Source organism: Mus caroli, chromosome 1 (genome assembly GCF_900094665.2).
Source record: "Mus caroli chromosome 1, CAROLI_EIJ_v1.1, whole genome shotgun sequence".
NCBI lineage: Eukaryota > Metazoa > Chordata > Mammalia > Rodentia > Muridae > Mus > Mus caroli.
The window spans coordinates 147,916,559-147,933,506 of NC_034570.1; the positions used below are offsets into that span (position 1 = coordinate 147,916,559).

The window sequence follows — 16,948 nt, forward strand, 5'->3', positions numbered from 1 at the left end:
ATTTATGGGTACAGGCAAGAAACAGTTGAAAATGAAAAGGCAGCCTATACTTTGTGAGGAAATATTTGCCAACTGAGTATCTGAAAAGGGTTAATATCCAAAAACTAACCACAGAACTCAACAACAAAACTGAAATAAACTGATTCAAAAACTGGCAAAGACCCTGGATGGATATTTCTGAAAGACATATAAATGGTCAATAGTAGGGCTGGGGAGATGGGCTGACTTGCTGTGCAAGTGTGGGGACTAGAGTTCAGATCCAGCATCCATGTAAAAAGATGGGCATAGCAGCCCACCCTGTAATCTTAGTGCCATAAAGACATACAGGCAGGTCTTCAAGACATGTTCACCAGCTAGCTAAAAAGGTGAGTTCCAGGCTCAGGGAGAGATTCCTGGCACAAACAAAGGGAAGAACAGCAAAGAAAGATACTGATATTAAACTCTAGCCTCCATATATCCAAGCATACCAGCAGACATGCATAACCCACACAGAAACTGAAGGTAACAGGAATGATACAGGAAAATACCCAAAGTTAACTTCTGGTTTCTACATGTGCACTCAGGGGAACGTGCATCTCTGCACAAATGGGTATACATGGACTGACACAGAAAGAGGTGAAGAAAGGCCAATAGGTATTCAAAACAATAGCCAGCAACACCACTATTAGGGAAACACAAATCAAAACCATAATGGCTCGTTACATGGTGAAAGTAATGATATAGTTACGATCAGATTATAGATGTTACATACTCTACTCCCTGACAGCTCAATGTAGTAAGATATTTTGATGGCTTTAAAGAAATAAGTTGCCAGGCTGTGATGCAGGTGTGAGAACAAAACACAAAGATGGTCTTCAGGAGCTAATAATAACCCTTTCCCAACAGACAGCAAAAATGGCCATAGATCTCAGTCCTATATAGTCAACAGGCTGCAAGGCACTCAAGAGAACTGAGCATCTAGCTTGGGAAGAAAACACAATGTGGTCTACCTCTTAGTTGGGTCTTGTAATCTTCTCAGAAAAGAATAAGCTAGACTCTTATCAGGGCTTCTAGTCTGGAAATAATAAAGGTAAAATAGGTAACTTGCTAAGCTGGTAGTATATGATTATATGACAAGATAAAATTAATATAGGGTCCAGAGAGATAGCTCAGTAGGTAAAAGCCACATATGGCAGAACACATATATTTTCCCAACACCCGTATAGTGAAATGACAGGTAGAGACAAGAAAATCACCTGGAAGCTTAGAGGCCAACATGCTAGGAATATGAAGCAAAGCAGCAAAATAACAGACTCTGCCCAACAGGCAGAGGTCGTCCTCGGAGACTTTAGACAGCCCTCCCTGCAGTATTTTGTGTGGTATAAAATATAGATTGTTCATTTTCACTGTTGTATAGAATTCCACTATGTAAACAAATCAAAATTTGTCCATTCTACTACTGATGGGTATTTGGGTAGTTTCTGATTTTTACCTATCAAAAGCAGTGCAGTTACAGAGTTTTGTAAAGGTTCCTCAGTGGCCATTTCTGTATGACACTTCTGCTCAGTACAGTTGGGTCACAGAGCATTGTTCAACTCTGAATCTCTCAAAGGGTCTCCAAAGTAAATGCCCCTGTTTATATATTCAACAGTCATAGATATGGTTTCTTTCTTTCTTCTTTTGGTCTAGATTCTAAGCAGCACATAGTATTTTCTGTTTTTGATATTTTTACCATTTTGATGATATGGCATGATTCTATGTTGAGAACTTCTCTCCATAGACTACATGGTCTCCTATGAAATGCACACTCTGGCCTTGTCTTTCTCTTACAGATGTGTACTGGGTGTTAGAATTTTTCTTTTCTATTTGAGAAAATGTAATATAAGCATCAATAAGACCAAGACTAACCCACAGAACCTCAAACCCTTTCCATTCTTTTATTCAGCTTTAACATAAATGAAGACAAAAAGTCTACATTTAAATGTCACAATATTACACCTTCTGAGAAACTTACTGGGAAGCTGTCCTAAGTCACAGCATGTTAGAGCAACAAGAAAGTCAGACTTTCCAGGCCTTATATTTAATTAAAATTTTACTGTCAAATAAAATTTGCAGCTATTCACTGTAAGATGTGCTTCTGGGGAAGGGAGGAAGGCTGGTGGAATGGGAGGAAGGCTGGTTGGAGTTCTCTCCTAATGAGAACTGTGTGTGTAAACCTGGCTTCTGCTTATAAATGCCCTAGCACCTGACACACAAAGAGAGCAAAATACAGCAGTATTATCAAGGCCAGCCCCAAGAGGTTCCACCGAGGCATGGAAGGTCTGCATGGCCTTGCAAATGCTGCTGAAGGGACTTTAGTTTTATTTCTCTCAATGACAGTACCAGCTCCTGGGATGCCTTCTGGAGATCGCTCGGAGAATGGTGCAGACTCTAGTGGGGGCAGGGTTGGCCCTTTTGCTAATTTACCTACAAAAGTTGATCATCAATCACTTACTGAATGTTATTTTCAAAAAGGAATGGAAGAAATACAACTAGAATACTAAAGGCATATTTTTAAAATGTTAGCAGTTATAACCAGGCAAATAGTTACAAGTAAAATAATGTAGTGCTTACCATTGCAGGGAAGTATGGGAACATTTCACTGAATTTCAAGTATGGTAAAAGGCTCCCAAAGAAATGTCAGGATATTTGTTTATATATATATATATAAGTATATATATAAGTATACATATATAAGTATATATATATATACACACACACACATGCACACACACACACACACACACACACACACACACACACATATATATATATATATAGTATGTATGCATACATACATATATAATAAAAGATTTGAATTTGTTAAGAGTCTTAGGCTTCCGCTCTGGTGGAGATTCACTACAACAAGCAGGGTACGTGTGATGCACTCCCTGTTACGTTGCTTTTCTGTACTCTGAGACAACAGAGATGAGAAGCATTCACTAGGAACTCTTAGAGAGTAGGCTCTGTGCAGGACACCTTTTCCTTCCTGGACTCAATACCCCTAACTCACACCTGTTTTCACACGGGGAGTTGGGAGGTTCTTTGTGGCTCTTCCTATGATCACCACAGCACACACTCCTCTTTATAAATCCCATTTCATTTATTTACTTGACATTTAGTATTCTAGGTATTTTTGAAAAAGGAAACTATTTAAGTAGAGAACCAAATATCTTAGCTTTACTATCTGACTCAAAAGTCCAATCAGTTATCCAATCTCATTTGAAGTATTTTAGGGGGAAAAGTAGCAGCATTTCAAGTCTTCAGATAGCTAAAGTGGTAAGCAGGGATAGCAGACTCCACAGCCTTTCAAACTGCCCCGAAGATGTCACAGTCATTTGTTCTACATGTTGCCCTGCCCAGCAAAGACCTCTAAACTGAATGACAATGCCTGCTCCTGGCGGCTCAAATTGCAAGCAGAAGCAGGTAGTTCTTCTTCAAAGAAAAAGGCTGCCATATCCAATTCCTCCAGCATGCTGCAGCAACTCATTACCTGTAAAAAGCTATGGATCCATGGATGAAAACCAGGGCCATCCAGAGTCAAGGCTCTGGCAGATCTCCTCCTCACTTTAAATTCAATGTTTCTGATTCAACTCAATACCAGAGGGGGGGGGGGGGGTTGGGAATGCACCAGAGAAGACAAAGTCCTTCCAGTGAATTCTGATCTTTGATTCAGTTAGGTTTCTCTTGTTAAGCATGTACAGGATATAAGTGGTACGGCTGAAGGCTTCTGAACACAAGCTGACCATGGTCACAGGAAAACGGGACTCTCAGTACACCCCTAGCACTTGGAAATCTCAGGCAGCAGGAGAATTCATACTGAGTGTAGAGCCATGATCAGAACAACAGGGCACAGAGACATAACTCGTCCCCCTGTATCTCTCAGGTGTAAAATGGTGTGAGTTACTTTTCATCAAAACCGAAACCCAGAGCAACGTAATCAAGAACAATCGTGAACATCAAAGGACTGAGGAGAAACAAAGCTGTAAATAAGCAGCACTCCTGTTCAGAGGCTGCAGAGGCAGATGGGAAACAGGCAGTTTCTGGGGAGGGATTCCTGGAACTGTGTGTGAGTAAATAATTAACTTCACAAATCATGGAGTTACACATGCTCAGCTTCATGTCTGTGTCCCTGATCTTTTGCCTTCATTTTATTTGAAGAGGCAATCTTTATTAAAGATTTTTTCAGAACACAAAATAGAATTATATTTAAGAGGTAAATATAAGAGGTAAAAGGAATCAGTAAAAAGAAGAAATCTTGGGTGGAAAGATGGCTTAGCTGCTAAAAGCACTGACAGCTCTTCGTTTTTTTGGCACAGTAGTGTAGTTCATGATTAGGTTGATTAGTTTTGGGGTTAGGTTGGATAATAACAGTTTATTTCAACTTAAGTCAGTAAATTGATCATTCCTGGCAAAAGGAAACGACATTCAGGTCAAAGATGCATCTTAATCTCCCCTATTCATTCTGTCCCGTGATGTACACACACACACACCATAATATTCAGATATACCAGAGCAGTTCTTTCACATATTTTAAGAAGGATGAAATTGAAGACAAAACCCTAAGCCTTACTTACATAGTTACACGTAAATACTATTAAGTTGCATGTGTTATTGGGTCATTATTTTCACAGTCTTCAGACCTCTTATAAACTTAAGTAATGGGTTCTCCAGTAAGACAAACAGTGAACAGTCTCTTGCTTCCTACTGGGTGGAGAATTAACTTTGCAATGGTTTCTGAGATAGCCCACAATAATAATGAAGCTATTCCTTATAAGCTACGCCCATCTTCCACATACCTGGAAATCAGCACTGAACTTACACAGGTCTAGCCTCATACTGGAATGAAGGTTAGGAATCAAGACAAAAGAGTCAGTGCCTTCATTGTGCTTAAAGCTTAAATCAGACTAACTTGTTCTCAGGAGTTTTAAAGAGCCATGGCAGATGGTTTTGGCAGTGACTATCATTATTTAGCTCACTAGAATAGTGTGGCTTTCATCACAATGGTCTCCAGAAAAATGGAAGGGGCAGCAACTTTTTAAAGAGACTATATGACAATGCATGAAGACAGATGCCCTGACTTTCAAGGTCCTCCATTTAAGTTATCCTCTAACACATAATTCATGAGGTAAAAACAGAGAAGTCTCATGAATGGAGAAAAGCAGAGCTGGTCCAAATGGTTGAATACTTTAAAAACTCTATCTTATCTCTTTAAATTAATACAGGAAAGAAGTGATATAGGAAGATTTTAGTTTTGCTTATAGTAAAAGATAACGTACATAAAATGGAGATTTCTATATAGGAAATTTACTTATACAGAAAATCTAAGACTTCAAGCCTTTAAAAGAAATGATAATCAATTTTAAGAGTTTTAACTTCATAAAGAGATACAAAATGCTACTTATATACTGTATAACTTATTAAAAATATCACTATAAGCTAGATTTTCCATAATTATAAGCTATCTATTAGTAAATATTTAATTTATAACTGGTTAAGACATAATTAAAATATCTATTAATAATAATTTGATAGTAATCCTCAGTATTTTCTCCTCATAAGATTTTAATGTGGGTTCATAATATATCTGATTTATTTAGGCAATAATTCATCATTTATGAGATTAACAACTACAGTGTAGATTAAAATGTGAAATCTAGATACAAACAGTATCATACCAAAACTAAACAATTAAGCCAAAAGGCATTAACTGAGAATTAAGAAATCTAGGTTTTTACATGAGCAGGTATCAAAGTCCTTAGGTTTCAGTGTTCTCACTGAGAATGAAAAGAAAGGGCTGTATCCATAATCTTTAAAGCCCCAGATTTAGTTTTCACTGAGTCAACCAGTTAAAATCTCTAAATTGTCATCTGCTGGGAGAGAATATTAAAAGGCAACCTTCTGTAATCAGAACAAGCACACTTTCCATATGAATGCTCTTACTGTTGTCTGTGGCTCTAACCTGTTGAACTTCTGAATGACAATTATATTCTACAGAGATTCAAGCTGAATGCTAAGTATATTCTGTCTCAGAAATGAGTTCTATCAAATCCCAGGTATCTTTATATTTTGTGAAGATTTTTTTGAGGCAGATTCAAATAAAATATTGGTTTCATATCTGATTATTAATAAGAGCAGAAAATGTTGTTATGTTAATGCTCTGCCATGTTCACTGTTCTTTTAATCCCAAAGTGATGCTTGTGTTGGATTTTGTGCTAGAATATTAACAGTCTACACATATTTCTGTAAACACACAGAAGTGGGGAAAAAAAAAGCTTAATTTTTAAAATACTATGGCAAATACTACATTTACATAACAAAACACCTTCTCTTAACTATAAACAAACATATAATTCCTGGCAGCTCTTACCTGGGGTCTGCATTCTTTGAAGTTTCTGGGTGTTGCTAACATGATCTTTCCAGCATCGGTCAGAAACTCCACTTTGTGTACTATGCTCGCCCGTGCTTGCTCTCCTGTTTTCTCTCTCCCTTTTGCTCTCTCTCTGTTCCTCAGACAGTTTGGAATGCAGAAAAGCCAGAGCCAGTGCCAGTCAAACTCTATCCACCCCCTCCTTTCTTGTGCTGGAGAGCACGGAACAACAGCCACTCTTCCTTGCTCACTCACCACTGAGTCTCTTTCATTAGCACTGAGGACAAAAAATGTCAGATTTATCCAGTGAGGTAACTCTTTTTTTTCTATTCCAAGGGTGGGAGTACATATTGTACTTCTTTTTGGGTATTCTAAAAAGTAATTTTAAAAAACGGCTTCAAAATCTGTACCATTTTAAGGCTAGAAAAATAAAGCTAATTTCAGACCCTATTTTGGAATGTTACTGTACTAAATCAACACAAACGTTTAAAGTACACAAAATGGAGTAAATATTTATATTTTACACAGGCATCTCAGTATCTTTTAAATTACTTTATTAATCAAACCAATTTAATGTCTCATGATGGAAATATCCTGTATTTAGAAATTTTTTTATTTCCATAAGGCTCCTTGTTAAATTAGAATTTCATTTTAATACAAAGAATAGTAATTGAAGAATAATTTTATACAAAGAGATTCTACTCAACTAGTTTCCTACTAGGCCTGATAAAATTATAGCATCACCCACTTAGTCATCATTTGAGTCTAAAATAAGACACACGCTCAGGGTATTTTTCTACACTCAATACAAAAAAAAAAAAGGAAGGCAGATTAACAATGTAACCATCCTTACAGGCAAGAGGACCTGATGCACTACATTGCTACTCAGTTGCTGAGGCTAGCATGTCAAATTATCACAGCAGACTCCATGTGCTACTTCAGGGAGCAGAGCAGAAATGAAATTAAGTCAATCTGTTAGGGGCTGTTTACCAATGATGGATTCACACTCTACTCTGTCTCCTATCTACATGTGTGAGTGTGTGTGTGTGTGGGGGGGGGCAGTTTAAATGTAGTATATAAACTTCACATCAGCTATTCATGTATACAGATATGTATCTATGTACAAATATGTGTTAGGGAATGAATCTTTTAGCATTCCTTCACCTTTCTAATTAAGTCTCAGTGATTTAAGTAACATTTATTTAAGAAAAAAAATTTAAAGTGGATGAACAATAAAATAGGTTTCTTATAATATTTAATTATATATATATATACTTATATCATATTGTCTACTGTACAAAATACATTGTATTTTGTTCATATGTATATCCTCACTACTCTCCCTTGATAAAATTTCTCTTTTAATTCCATCAAAATTTAGTTTTCTTAATCTAGTCTTATAGTACATTTTGTCTGCCTTTATTTTCAGTTTCCGGTTTCCACTTCACATAAACTACCTACCCTTTAGTCCCTACTGCTATTCAAATACGAAAGGGAAAGAAAAGCATAACCAAATACTCTGCAAAAACAGCCACACTGATGGCTTGCATATGAAGACTAGCACTCCACAGCTTTCTACCCTGCCCTACACAAGACAAAACAAAGCATCAACCCCCATACAATACAAAGTTACATCATTATAAACTGCTGCGTATAGCTAATCTTAGAACATACAAAGCACAATGAAATCAATTATTCATAGCAACCATTCAAGTAAATAGATAATTATTTCCTCAGTTCTAGTTAAGAGAATTACGAACAGTGATTTAAGTCACAGGAAGAGATTTCAGCTCAAAATAACAAACAAAACAGAAATCAGAATTGTTGAGTTACAGAAGTGGCTCTCTGAAGCCCTGCCACTCTGAGAGAGAATGGGCTCCAATTTCTTCCCAGAGTGTCCATGTGAGAGGAACCCTGTAATTTAGCAGTTCTTTGTCACTCTCCTAAGCAACATGAGTATTATGGTATATATAATAAAATATGACAACTTTTTCCAAATGCCATGTAATCTGTGACGTTCTCTTCTGAAATATGTTTGCTAAAACATGAGACTCTCCTACTACTTAATACTTTACAAAAGCTTTGGAGTTCAGGCAGTGAGTTCACGTCAATAATAGCACATCCAAAGGAAAACTATAATGCTGTAAAAAACCATTTACATTCTCAATTCTGATACTTGAGAAAATCTTGAAGAAATCCAAGCTCCCATGTAGAGAATTTTTTCTTAAATATACACTATTCCAATATTCAATAATTTTCAAAGGAGATGATACATGGTGCTTCCATAACTGCACCTTTGACACCATGCTACGTGCCCCCAGCCTTTGAGCTCTTGATGCTCTGCAGTCCTGCCTGCTTTCTTATTTATTCTTCAAAATCCAGATGCACAACTATGTTCCTAGTATGGCCTATCTTCTCTTCCATAGCTAGAGTGAATCACACCCTCCTGCTCTGTGTCTATTTTCCTGACTCACAGTCCTCACGATTTTCCTTTATCTGTATCATGGATACTCTGATGTCTTATGTGCCTTTTCCCTACCCACAATATGAGGAGGTCCGTTCCAGGAAATGGAAGGTGGTAGGAGCTTTCATCTTGCTTTCCACCCATTTCCAGACCTTATAAAAATATGCACAGCATCAGTAGGAGCTTAATAACTGGTAGAGGGACAGTCAGAAGGATGAATACATGTCATTTATTAGTTTTAAAGTAACTTTAAAACAGGGCTGATAACACTTCCACATCTTATGTTAACAGTCTAATTGAAGGCAGCATAATTAAATATCAAGGAAAGATAGTTTCCCAGTCGGGACCTACTCATAAATGGGTAAAATTCTAGGCAGCAGAGGTAGTTCCCAGGACTACCATCTCTGTATCTCACTGTTGAGAAGTCTTACTCAGCTGCTATGCTGCCTTGGTAGGGAAGTGCAGCTTCTGAAGTAGAGTTCAAATAATGTTTAATCCTCTGTTGTAGCACTGGGAGTCCTCAAACTTCGGGGAAGCAGGAGTAAATGCATCACTATGCAGTCATTAATAATCTACAAAGTTCCTAACATCCATGCCCATACAGAAAATCCCTCTCTGGTTAGGAAAAGCCTTTTAGAGTTTGGTGGAGGTTTTTTCTTTTTTCTTTTCTTTTCTTTTCTTTTCTTTTCTTTTCTTTTCTTTTCTTTTCTCTTCTTTTCTTTTTAACTATAATTCAGAACACTCCATGGCACCGACCATGTTCACTTTGGAAAGACAAGGCCAATCAAGGCATTGCATTTATGTTTTGATTATTAGGTTTCACATATTTCCCTGAATAGGTAACTGGGTAGAGTATTCTTGACTAGTCCATTTTACACAGTCGAGACCCAGCATGATACTTAATAGATGTTTGTATTAAATTGCATGAAACTGCATTTTTCTAAGTAAAGTGATAGAGTATAGCCTAGGCTTATGCTAGGCATAGGTCCCCATCTCTTAGTACAGTCAAAACAAACAAACAAATAAACAAACAAACCTAAAAGAAAATAAAATATCAATGAATAATATTAATTAAGCACTGAATGAATAGCTGAATTAGATGACTATAACGCTATCTTTTAGACTCCATTCTGTAATGTTATAATTCAAACAAAAGAACTATCTCAAGTCAGTCTCAATGTTTTCCTATTATGAACTAATTCAAACTCTCTTATTAGACATCTTGAAACAATATAGTTATAAATTATTTACACTGGATCTCACATGTTCCTCACTGTAATTCAGGTAAGCTGAATTGAAGCTCCAAGGAGGCAAGGAGTACACACATCTATCCAGAGTTGTAACCATAGTGTTAAGTCTATAGTAAACAGCTTGGCACAGGCAAAAGTTGACTCCTAGAGGAGTCAATCTAGGAATGATTCCAAGATTAGTATCAATAAGTTTTGTCTTTGTTAATAAAAAACCAACAGTAATTTTCTGTGCCACAGATGGATTGTTTTTAAAACACCAAAATGATCACAATTTAGTTAGCTACACATAATCAAAAACTTATACATCAAATTCACTCATTTTTCAAACAGATCAACAAGCAAGCAATTCCTTAACACTTATCCTCTACTCTTCCAAGCAGAAAAATATCTCAGCAGCAACCAGATTGAGGGGTACACCAAACTGAACAGATCGAGCGCTTGCACTTATGAACGTTCCCGCTTTCAAACAGCAGATGGGTTGTAACACACAGCTTTTCTAACCACAAACACAGCTTCTTTTAATGTTGCCTTACACGGAAAAGGCATTTTGATAATGTAGTCTTCCTACTGAATTCTTCTAAGAGTTCATATTAGAAAAAGAAATCATTGTTTACAATTGTTATGACAAATATCAAAATCACCCACTTACTCAGAAATGACACTAAGCATTCATTCTACTTTGATGAAAAGACATTAGAAGACCAGAATTTCCAATAAATCATATGAATAGCAATGTATCCACATGATTGTTGAAAGGGCACTAGACAAACACGGAATAATTAGGATAGTCACAGATTCCTTTTAAACTTCAGGTTAAAAGTCTGAAGTCAGATATGGTACTGCACACCTTTAATCCCAGCACTTGGGAGGCAGAGGCAGGTAGATCTCTGTGATTTCAAGGCCAGCCTGGTCTTATAAAGTGAGTTCCAGGACTGACAGGGATGTTACACAGGGAAACTTTATCTCAAAAAGAACAACAACAACAACAAAAACAACAACAATTTGAGCATTGCCTTCCTCTTGGAGCTAAGATGATTGCATAAAATACATTTCCTGGCAACTGGCTGTGAGGAAGTAGTACAGAGACAAAGCCCTATTTGAGTGCTCTGTAACTTGGGTTCTCATGTGAACAAAACAGTACTGCAAGGAAAATTGGGCAAAATATTAAGTGGGATAGATACAAGGAAAATATTTTGTTTTATATCATCATTTGAACAAGAAAACCCCATAGAAATGATGGAAATGGAAAACTTAATAAGCAACAAAAGCTATCTAAAGGCATTCTGGGGATAGTGGTAGATGATAATAATAAATACTATTTTTGAATACACTCACACAGCTTGCACCATATTTATGATATTGGCTTATTCCATCTATTATAAAAAAGGGGTCCGAGGACTGAAAAGACCCCTTAGTAAGTACCTGCCTTTTAAGCATGGAGAACCTGAGTTTGCTTTCCACAACCCAGTGCTAGGGACGTGGAAACAGGCAGATTCCTGATTCCTGGGGCATATGGCATGCTTCAGGCCAGTGAGAAATTTTATCAACAAAAACAAAATAGAGAGATTCAAAGAAATGCTATCTACGGTTGTCCTCTAGGCTCTGTATGTATCTGTACATATGAACACACACAAAATAAAACACTAAAATAAATTAAATAGGATATTAAGTTATTTCTGTAAAGAATGATCTTAGGAAACTCATATTCCTCAATGGTTTTAAAAACAAATACAAAGGCCAGCCTGGTCTACAAAGTGAGTTCCAGGACAGCCAGGGCTACACAGAGAAACCCTGTCTAGAAAAACAAAAAAAAAAGAAACAAAACAAATACAAACTTGCCAGCCAGGTTTGTTTGTGCGATCATAACTCAGACATTATTGCAGTTTTCTCATAAAACACAGAACACAGACTACTTTCAGTACAAATAATGATCATAGGTAAGTGGTCTCTATGTCCACAGTCTATATAGATAAAACATTAGGGTTTTTGCTACAGTAAGTCTTTGGCATTTCATTTGTACATATGCATATAACAAAACACACACACAGACACACACAAGATAGTTCAAAATTCTTCATCAAGTAGTTCATTCAATTTCTATAATTACCTTACAAGTAACTGAAACAAACTAAATTTCAACAGAAATAAAAAAAACTAAGTCATAAAACCTTTTATGTTGTGATTTTTAGTTGTGAGCCTAGCCTTAAATGGATGACCCATCTCTAGTTCCATAAAGCATTTTTTAAAAGGGAAACAATCTAAAAGAAAATTCTAAAGCTCATTTCCCATGGAACCGAATTCTAAAATAAGCAACGAAAGAAACAAATGTCCATTTTACAAATGAGATGGAGACACAGTCAAGCTCAGTGACATGCCAATCTCAATGTGGCAGCACTAGAACGCATACTTCTTCTGTTGGCTCTGAGTGCTGAGCCACTATGGTACACGACTGAGCTACTCCACATTTCTTTTTTTTGTTGTTGTTTTTTTTTTTTGTTTTTTTGAGACAGGGTTTCTGTGTAGCCCTGGCTGTCCTGGAACTCACTCTGTAGACCAGGCTGGCCTCGTCCACATTTCTTTATTTGACTGGCATTTGGAGTTTTGTTTTGCCTCTTCGCAGCTTCCTGTACTTTCCAAATTTTCTATATTAATTTTATGTAAGAGCTTGCAGATTATACCAAATTTGATTTATCAGCAGAGCCTCTTGTTCTTAGTGTGTAATTATGCACTATATATTTATGTAGATTATTGTATATGTAGTAATCATGTACTAATAATTTGTGTAGATTTTTTGAAAAGGTATTATACATACATGTTTCTTCATATACTTCAATACAGAGATTTACATTAGCTAGAATCTAAAATATTTTTTCTGACTGTGAGCAGATTCAGAACACTCGCTTTCTTAGGAGCGCCTGAAAGAGGGGCTGCTGTGGATCTTGCTTTCCTTTAAAGGCAGAATGCAATGTAATGAGTAAAGAAAGCTTCAGTCCCAGACTGTGTACTCTTGACAAGCAATCCAATTCAAGAGAGAATGGCAACCTCTTTTCCTCAGTTTTATATTTATACTTTTATTTCTTATTTTTAAAACATTCTTATTGGAACAGGATAATAGATTGACCTAGAGCACATCTTTTATAAGAGCTCAATGTACTAGTTGCATACACATAGTGTCATCATTTTATAGGTATTTTGTTATTTTTTTCTGAAAAAAAAAGAATATTATTCTTAAGTGATGGATTTTTAAAAACATAGCCCTCCTTTTTTCTTTTTTACCTGAAAATAGATCCCCCCCTCCTAATAATAGATACTGATTATGGTTTCCATACCAACCCCTCATCAGACCTATTTCTTCACCCACCCAAATCCACACCCATTTACCTTACTTTTCTCTTTAGAATACAAGCAAGCATCTAAAATTAACAATAACAATAAATAAAAAAATGAAATAAAACAACCAGGATGCAAAAAACAAAAAACAAACAAAAACCCCCAAAACCAATATGGAAAAAAAAGAGCCAAAGAAAACTCACAAGAAACACACAGACAATAATACGAAAGCAAAAGATGGGTCAGTCGATAGTTCAGTCTGTCCATCCACCAACCCCCTTTTCCTTCCCTCCCCCCCCTCTCAGACATAGCATTGTGAGACAAAAAAACAAAACAAAACAAAACAAAAACAAAACAAAGAAACAAAAACCACTTCCAAAATTTCTGAGTTTGTTTGTGTTGGCCGTTTACTGCTGGGCGTGAGCCCATTAAGTTTGGTTTGTATCCCCAGTGATACTGGGTTGGAGGAGATAAGTTCTTCCTTTGGGAGTGGTTGCCAACTGGAGACAGCTTCTAGGTAGAGATGGGGGCTTGTGTCTACGTCCCCTCTCAGCACTGGGACCCCCATCTGGCTTAGACCTGTACATGCTGCCACAGTTTCTGTTGTGTCTAGAAGGCCTTGTTTCCTTGGTTTTCTTTCCCACTAGGTCTTAAAATCTTTCTGCCTCCTCTTCCAAAGTTTCTTGAGATCTGAGGGGCAGGATTTGATGGAGACATCCCATTTAGGGCTGAAGGTCTCAAGGTCTCTTACTCTCTGTACATTGTCCAGTTGCAGGTCTCTGCATTTGTTCCCATTTACTGCAGGAGGAGGCATCTTTGATAATAGCTGAGCAAGGTGCTGATTTATGCATATAGCAGAATGTTGTTAGGAGTCATTTTGGTAGAACAGTATTCTGTGGTTTCCTCACTAGGTCCATCCATGGCTTATCTAGTCTTGGGCCTTTGGCCTCCCAGGCAGTATCAGACATGGGTTCCTTCTTATGGAGCAGGCCTTAATTCCAATCATATATTGTTTAGTTACTCCCACAATGTTTGTTCCACTAGAGTACCAGTGTATCTTGTAGGCAGGACACCATTGTAGACAAGACGGTTTATAACTAGGTTGGTATTTACACTCTGGTGGTGTGCAAAGTACTTTCCTTTCTGGGTTTTTTGTTTGTTTGTTTTGTTTTGTTTTGTTTTTAGTACAAACTCCAACTCCACTCTGTGAGTTGCAGCATAATGAGTGAGCAGGTTGGTGCTTACCTTAGGAAGAGAATGTTCTTATCTATGGCACACTGGTGTACCTGGAGCTTGTATATGACATCCTCATGGATTCCTGCAGTTGTGTCTTGCAGTTGAAAAGTACAGTTGTGAATTTGGCCCCATGAAGTATTTATTATGCACTGTGTAGGCTTTGGTGGCACCCTAAGTTTGCTGTCATTGCTCTAAATTTAGTAAAATGCTATATGCAGGTGGACCCTCAAACAGCTAAGGGAATTGATGAATTCTCAATTACACTGAAAGAGGATGGTATTTTGTGGTTTGGCTAATTTTGACTGCTCTATGAGAAAGCTCTGCAAGTTTGGTTTTTTCAAGTGTGCAGCTCTCAAAATGTATAAGAAGAAAGCTCAATTTGTATTCTACAATTTATCCTTTGGGGATGAGAAGAAACTACATACCAAGTTGAAGTCTGCCTTCTTTGAATGTGCTGTTGAAGTTTATATTAAGTTTGTGGTTGCTAAGACAGAAGGGGATGTACAGAAGCAAAGCAGCTGGTTGTAACATCATGGGAGGTTACACAGCCGGATCTTCTGGTTAACTGTGTCTCACCTTGCTGACTGTGTGACGTCTGTGCTAAGCAGAGAGGATAGCACTGCTTCTCAAGGCCTCCAGAGAATTGGCTCCTGTGTGGATGGAACTCTGTTAGTATCATGACTCACTCTAACTCCATGAAGGTCATGAGGTATCATAGTTCCTTCGCTTTCTGACATCCGAGATGCCAGAAGCTTTGAAGCAGCAGCTCGGGTAACTCAGCAGATACATCAAGGCAAATATGAACTCAATTTGCTTGTTGATCACTTTGGTAAAAGTGCAAAAGTAAGAGCCTTTGATAGGAGGAAACTGTTGGTTTGTGATATAATCACTGAAGCACCCTTGTTTACTACTCAAGACTGACTATGGAAATAAACCTATCCATTCACTAAAAAAAGAAAATCTAACCACAAAGGAAAATAAAATTCTTATATGGGGGAAAAGTAATTTATGATAGGTATTTTAAAACTTTTACTCCTATCATTATAATAAAAGTAGTAAGATCTTTTTATTCAAGCATTTGCCAGGTTGTAACAGGAAATTCTATTTCTGTTTTTGATATGACCCATATTATATTTTCACTTCAGATATTACATACTGTCCCTTTGGACAGTGTGCTTTGAAAGTTCCTATATATGCATTGTTTCTGGAACCTACTTTCAGTAGTAATTACTAACAACAAAGCAAATATGTCCCTCCTATATGACTTATCTTGTGTTTTTTCTTTTTAAAGTTATTTTAAAAAATATATTTAATCTACTAGTCTTAAAATGTCATGTTGACAAAAAAGCCAGGCAACAGGAGAAAATAGTCTCATATGAAAAATTTAATGTTTGAATATTTTAATTTTACTAAAATAAGATATTTACAGTTTCCTTCCTTTCCCACCTCCCTTTTCTTTTCTGCTCTTCTCTTCTCTTTTCTTTCTTTCTTTTCTTCTTCCTTCTTTGTCTTCCTCCGCCTTTTCTTTTTACCTTTCAGACAGGATGTTAGGTAGCCCAGGCTGGTCTTGAACTTGCTATGTAGCAAAGCCAGCTTAGGCTGGCTTTGAACTTCTGCTAATCTTCCTGCTTCTACCACCTAAGTGCTAGGATTGTATGTGTGGACCTCCATATCCAATCTGTTTTGCTTTTTTGTTCCTCTGTCGTCTCTTATGCTCTCTCTCTCTCTCTCTCTCTCTCTCTCTCTCTCTCTCTCTCTCTCTCTCTTTCTGGTTTTTTTTTGAGAGAGGGTTTCTCTGTATAGCCCTGGCTGTCCTGGAACTTACTTTGTAGAGTCTGTCTCTGCCTCCCAAGTGTTGGGATTAAAGGCATGCGCCACCACACCCAGCTTCATATTTTTTTGTAAAATCTGGTTAAAACATTTGGAAATGGGAAACAAAATAATGACAATACTGATAAATGGCTATTAGTCCAGAAACTTAGGATACCCAAGATATAAGATACAATTTGCTAAACGCATGAAACTCAAGAAGAATGAAGATCAAAGTGTGGACACTTAGCCCCTTCTTAGGATTGGGAACAAAACACCCATGGAAGGAGTTTCAGAGACAAAGTTCGGAGCTGTGACGAAAGGATGGACCATCTAGAGACTGCCATATCTAGGGATCCATCCCATAATCAGCTTCCAAACACTGACACCATTGCATACACTAGCAAGAATTTGCTGAAAGGACCCAGATAGAGCTGTCTCTTGTGAGACTATGCCGGGGCCTAGCAAACA

At 37.2% G+C, this 16,948-nt stretch overlaps 1 protein-coding gene across 10 annotated transcripts in view; it reads right to left on the minus strand.

Annotated features, from left to right (window-relative positions):
• Rasal2 (RAS protein activator like 2) overlaps window positions 1–16,948 on the minus strand; it is a 269,796-nt gene that overhangs the window by 111,568 nt on the left and 141,280 nt on the right. Inside the window, exon 1 of one of the 10 annotated variants that reach the window (XM_029477236.1) lies at window positions 6,389–6,569. The exons of 8 other annotated variants lie outside the window; for them this stretch is intronic. In XM_029477236.1, the coding sequence (XP_029333096.1) occupies window positions 6,389–6,401 (13 nt within the window). In that variant the 5' untranslated portion in view covers window positions 6,402–6,569. Of the gene's footprint in view, window positions 1–6,388; window positions 7,000–16,948 lie in introns of those variants that run through there. One more of the 10 variants, XM_021170205.2, reaches the window with a different exon arrangement.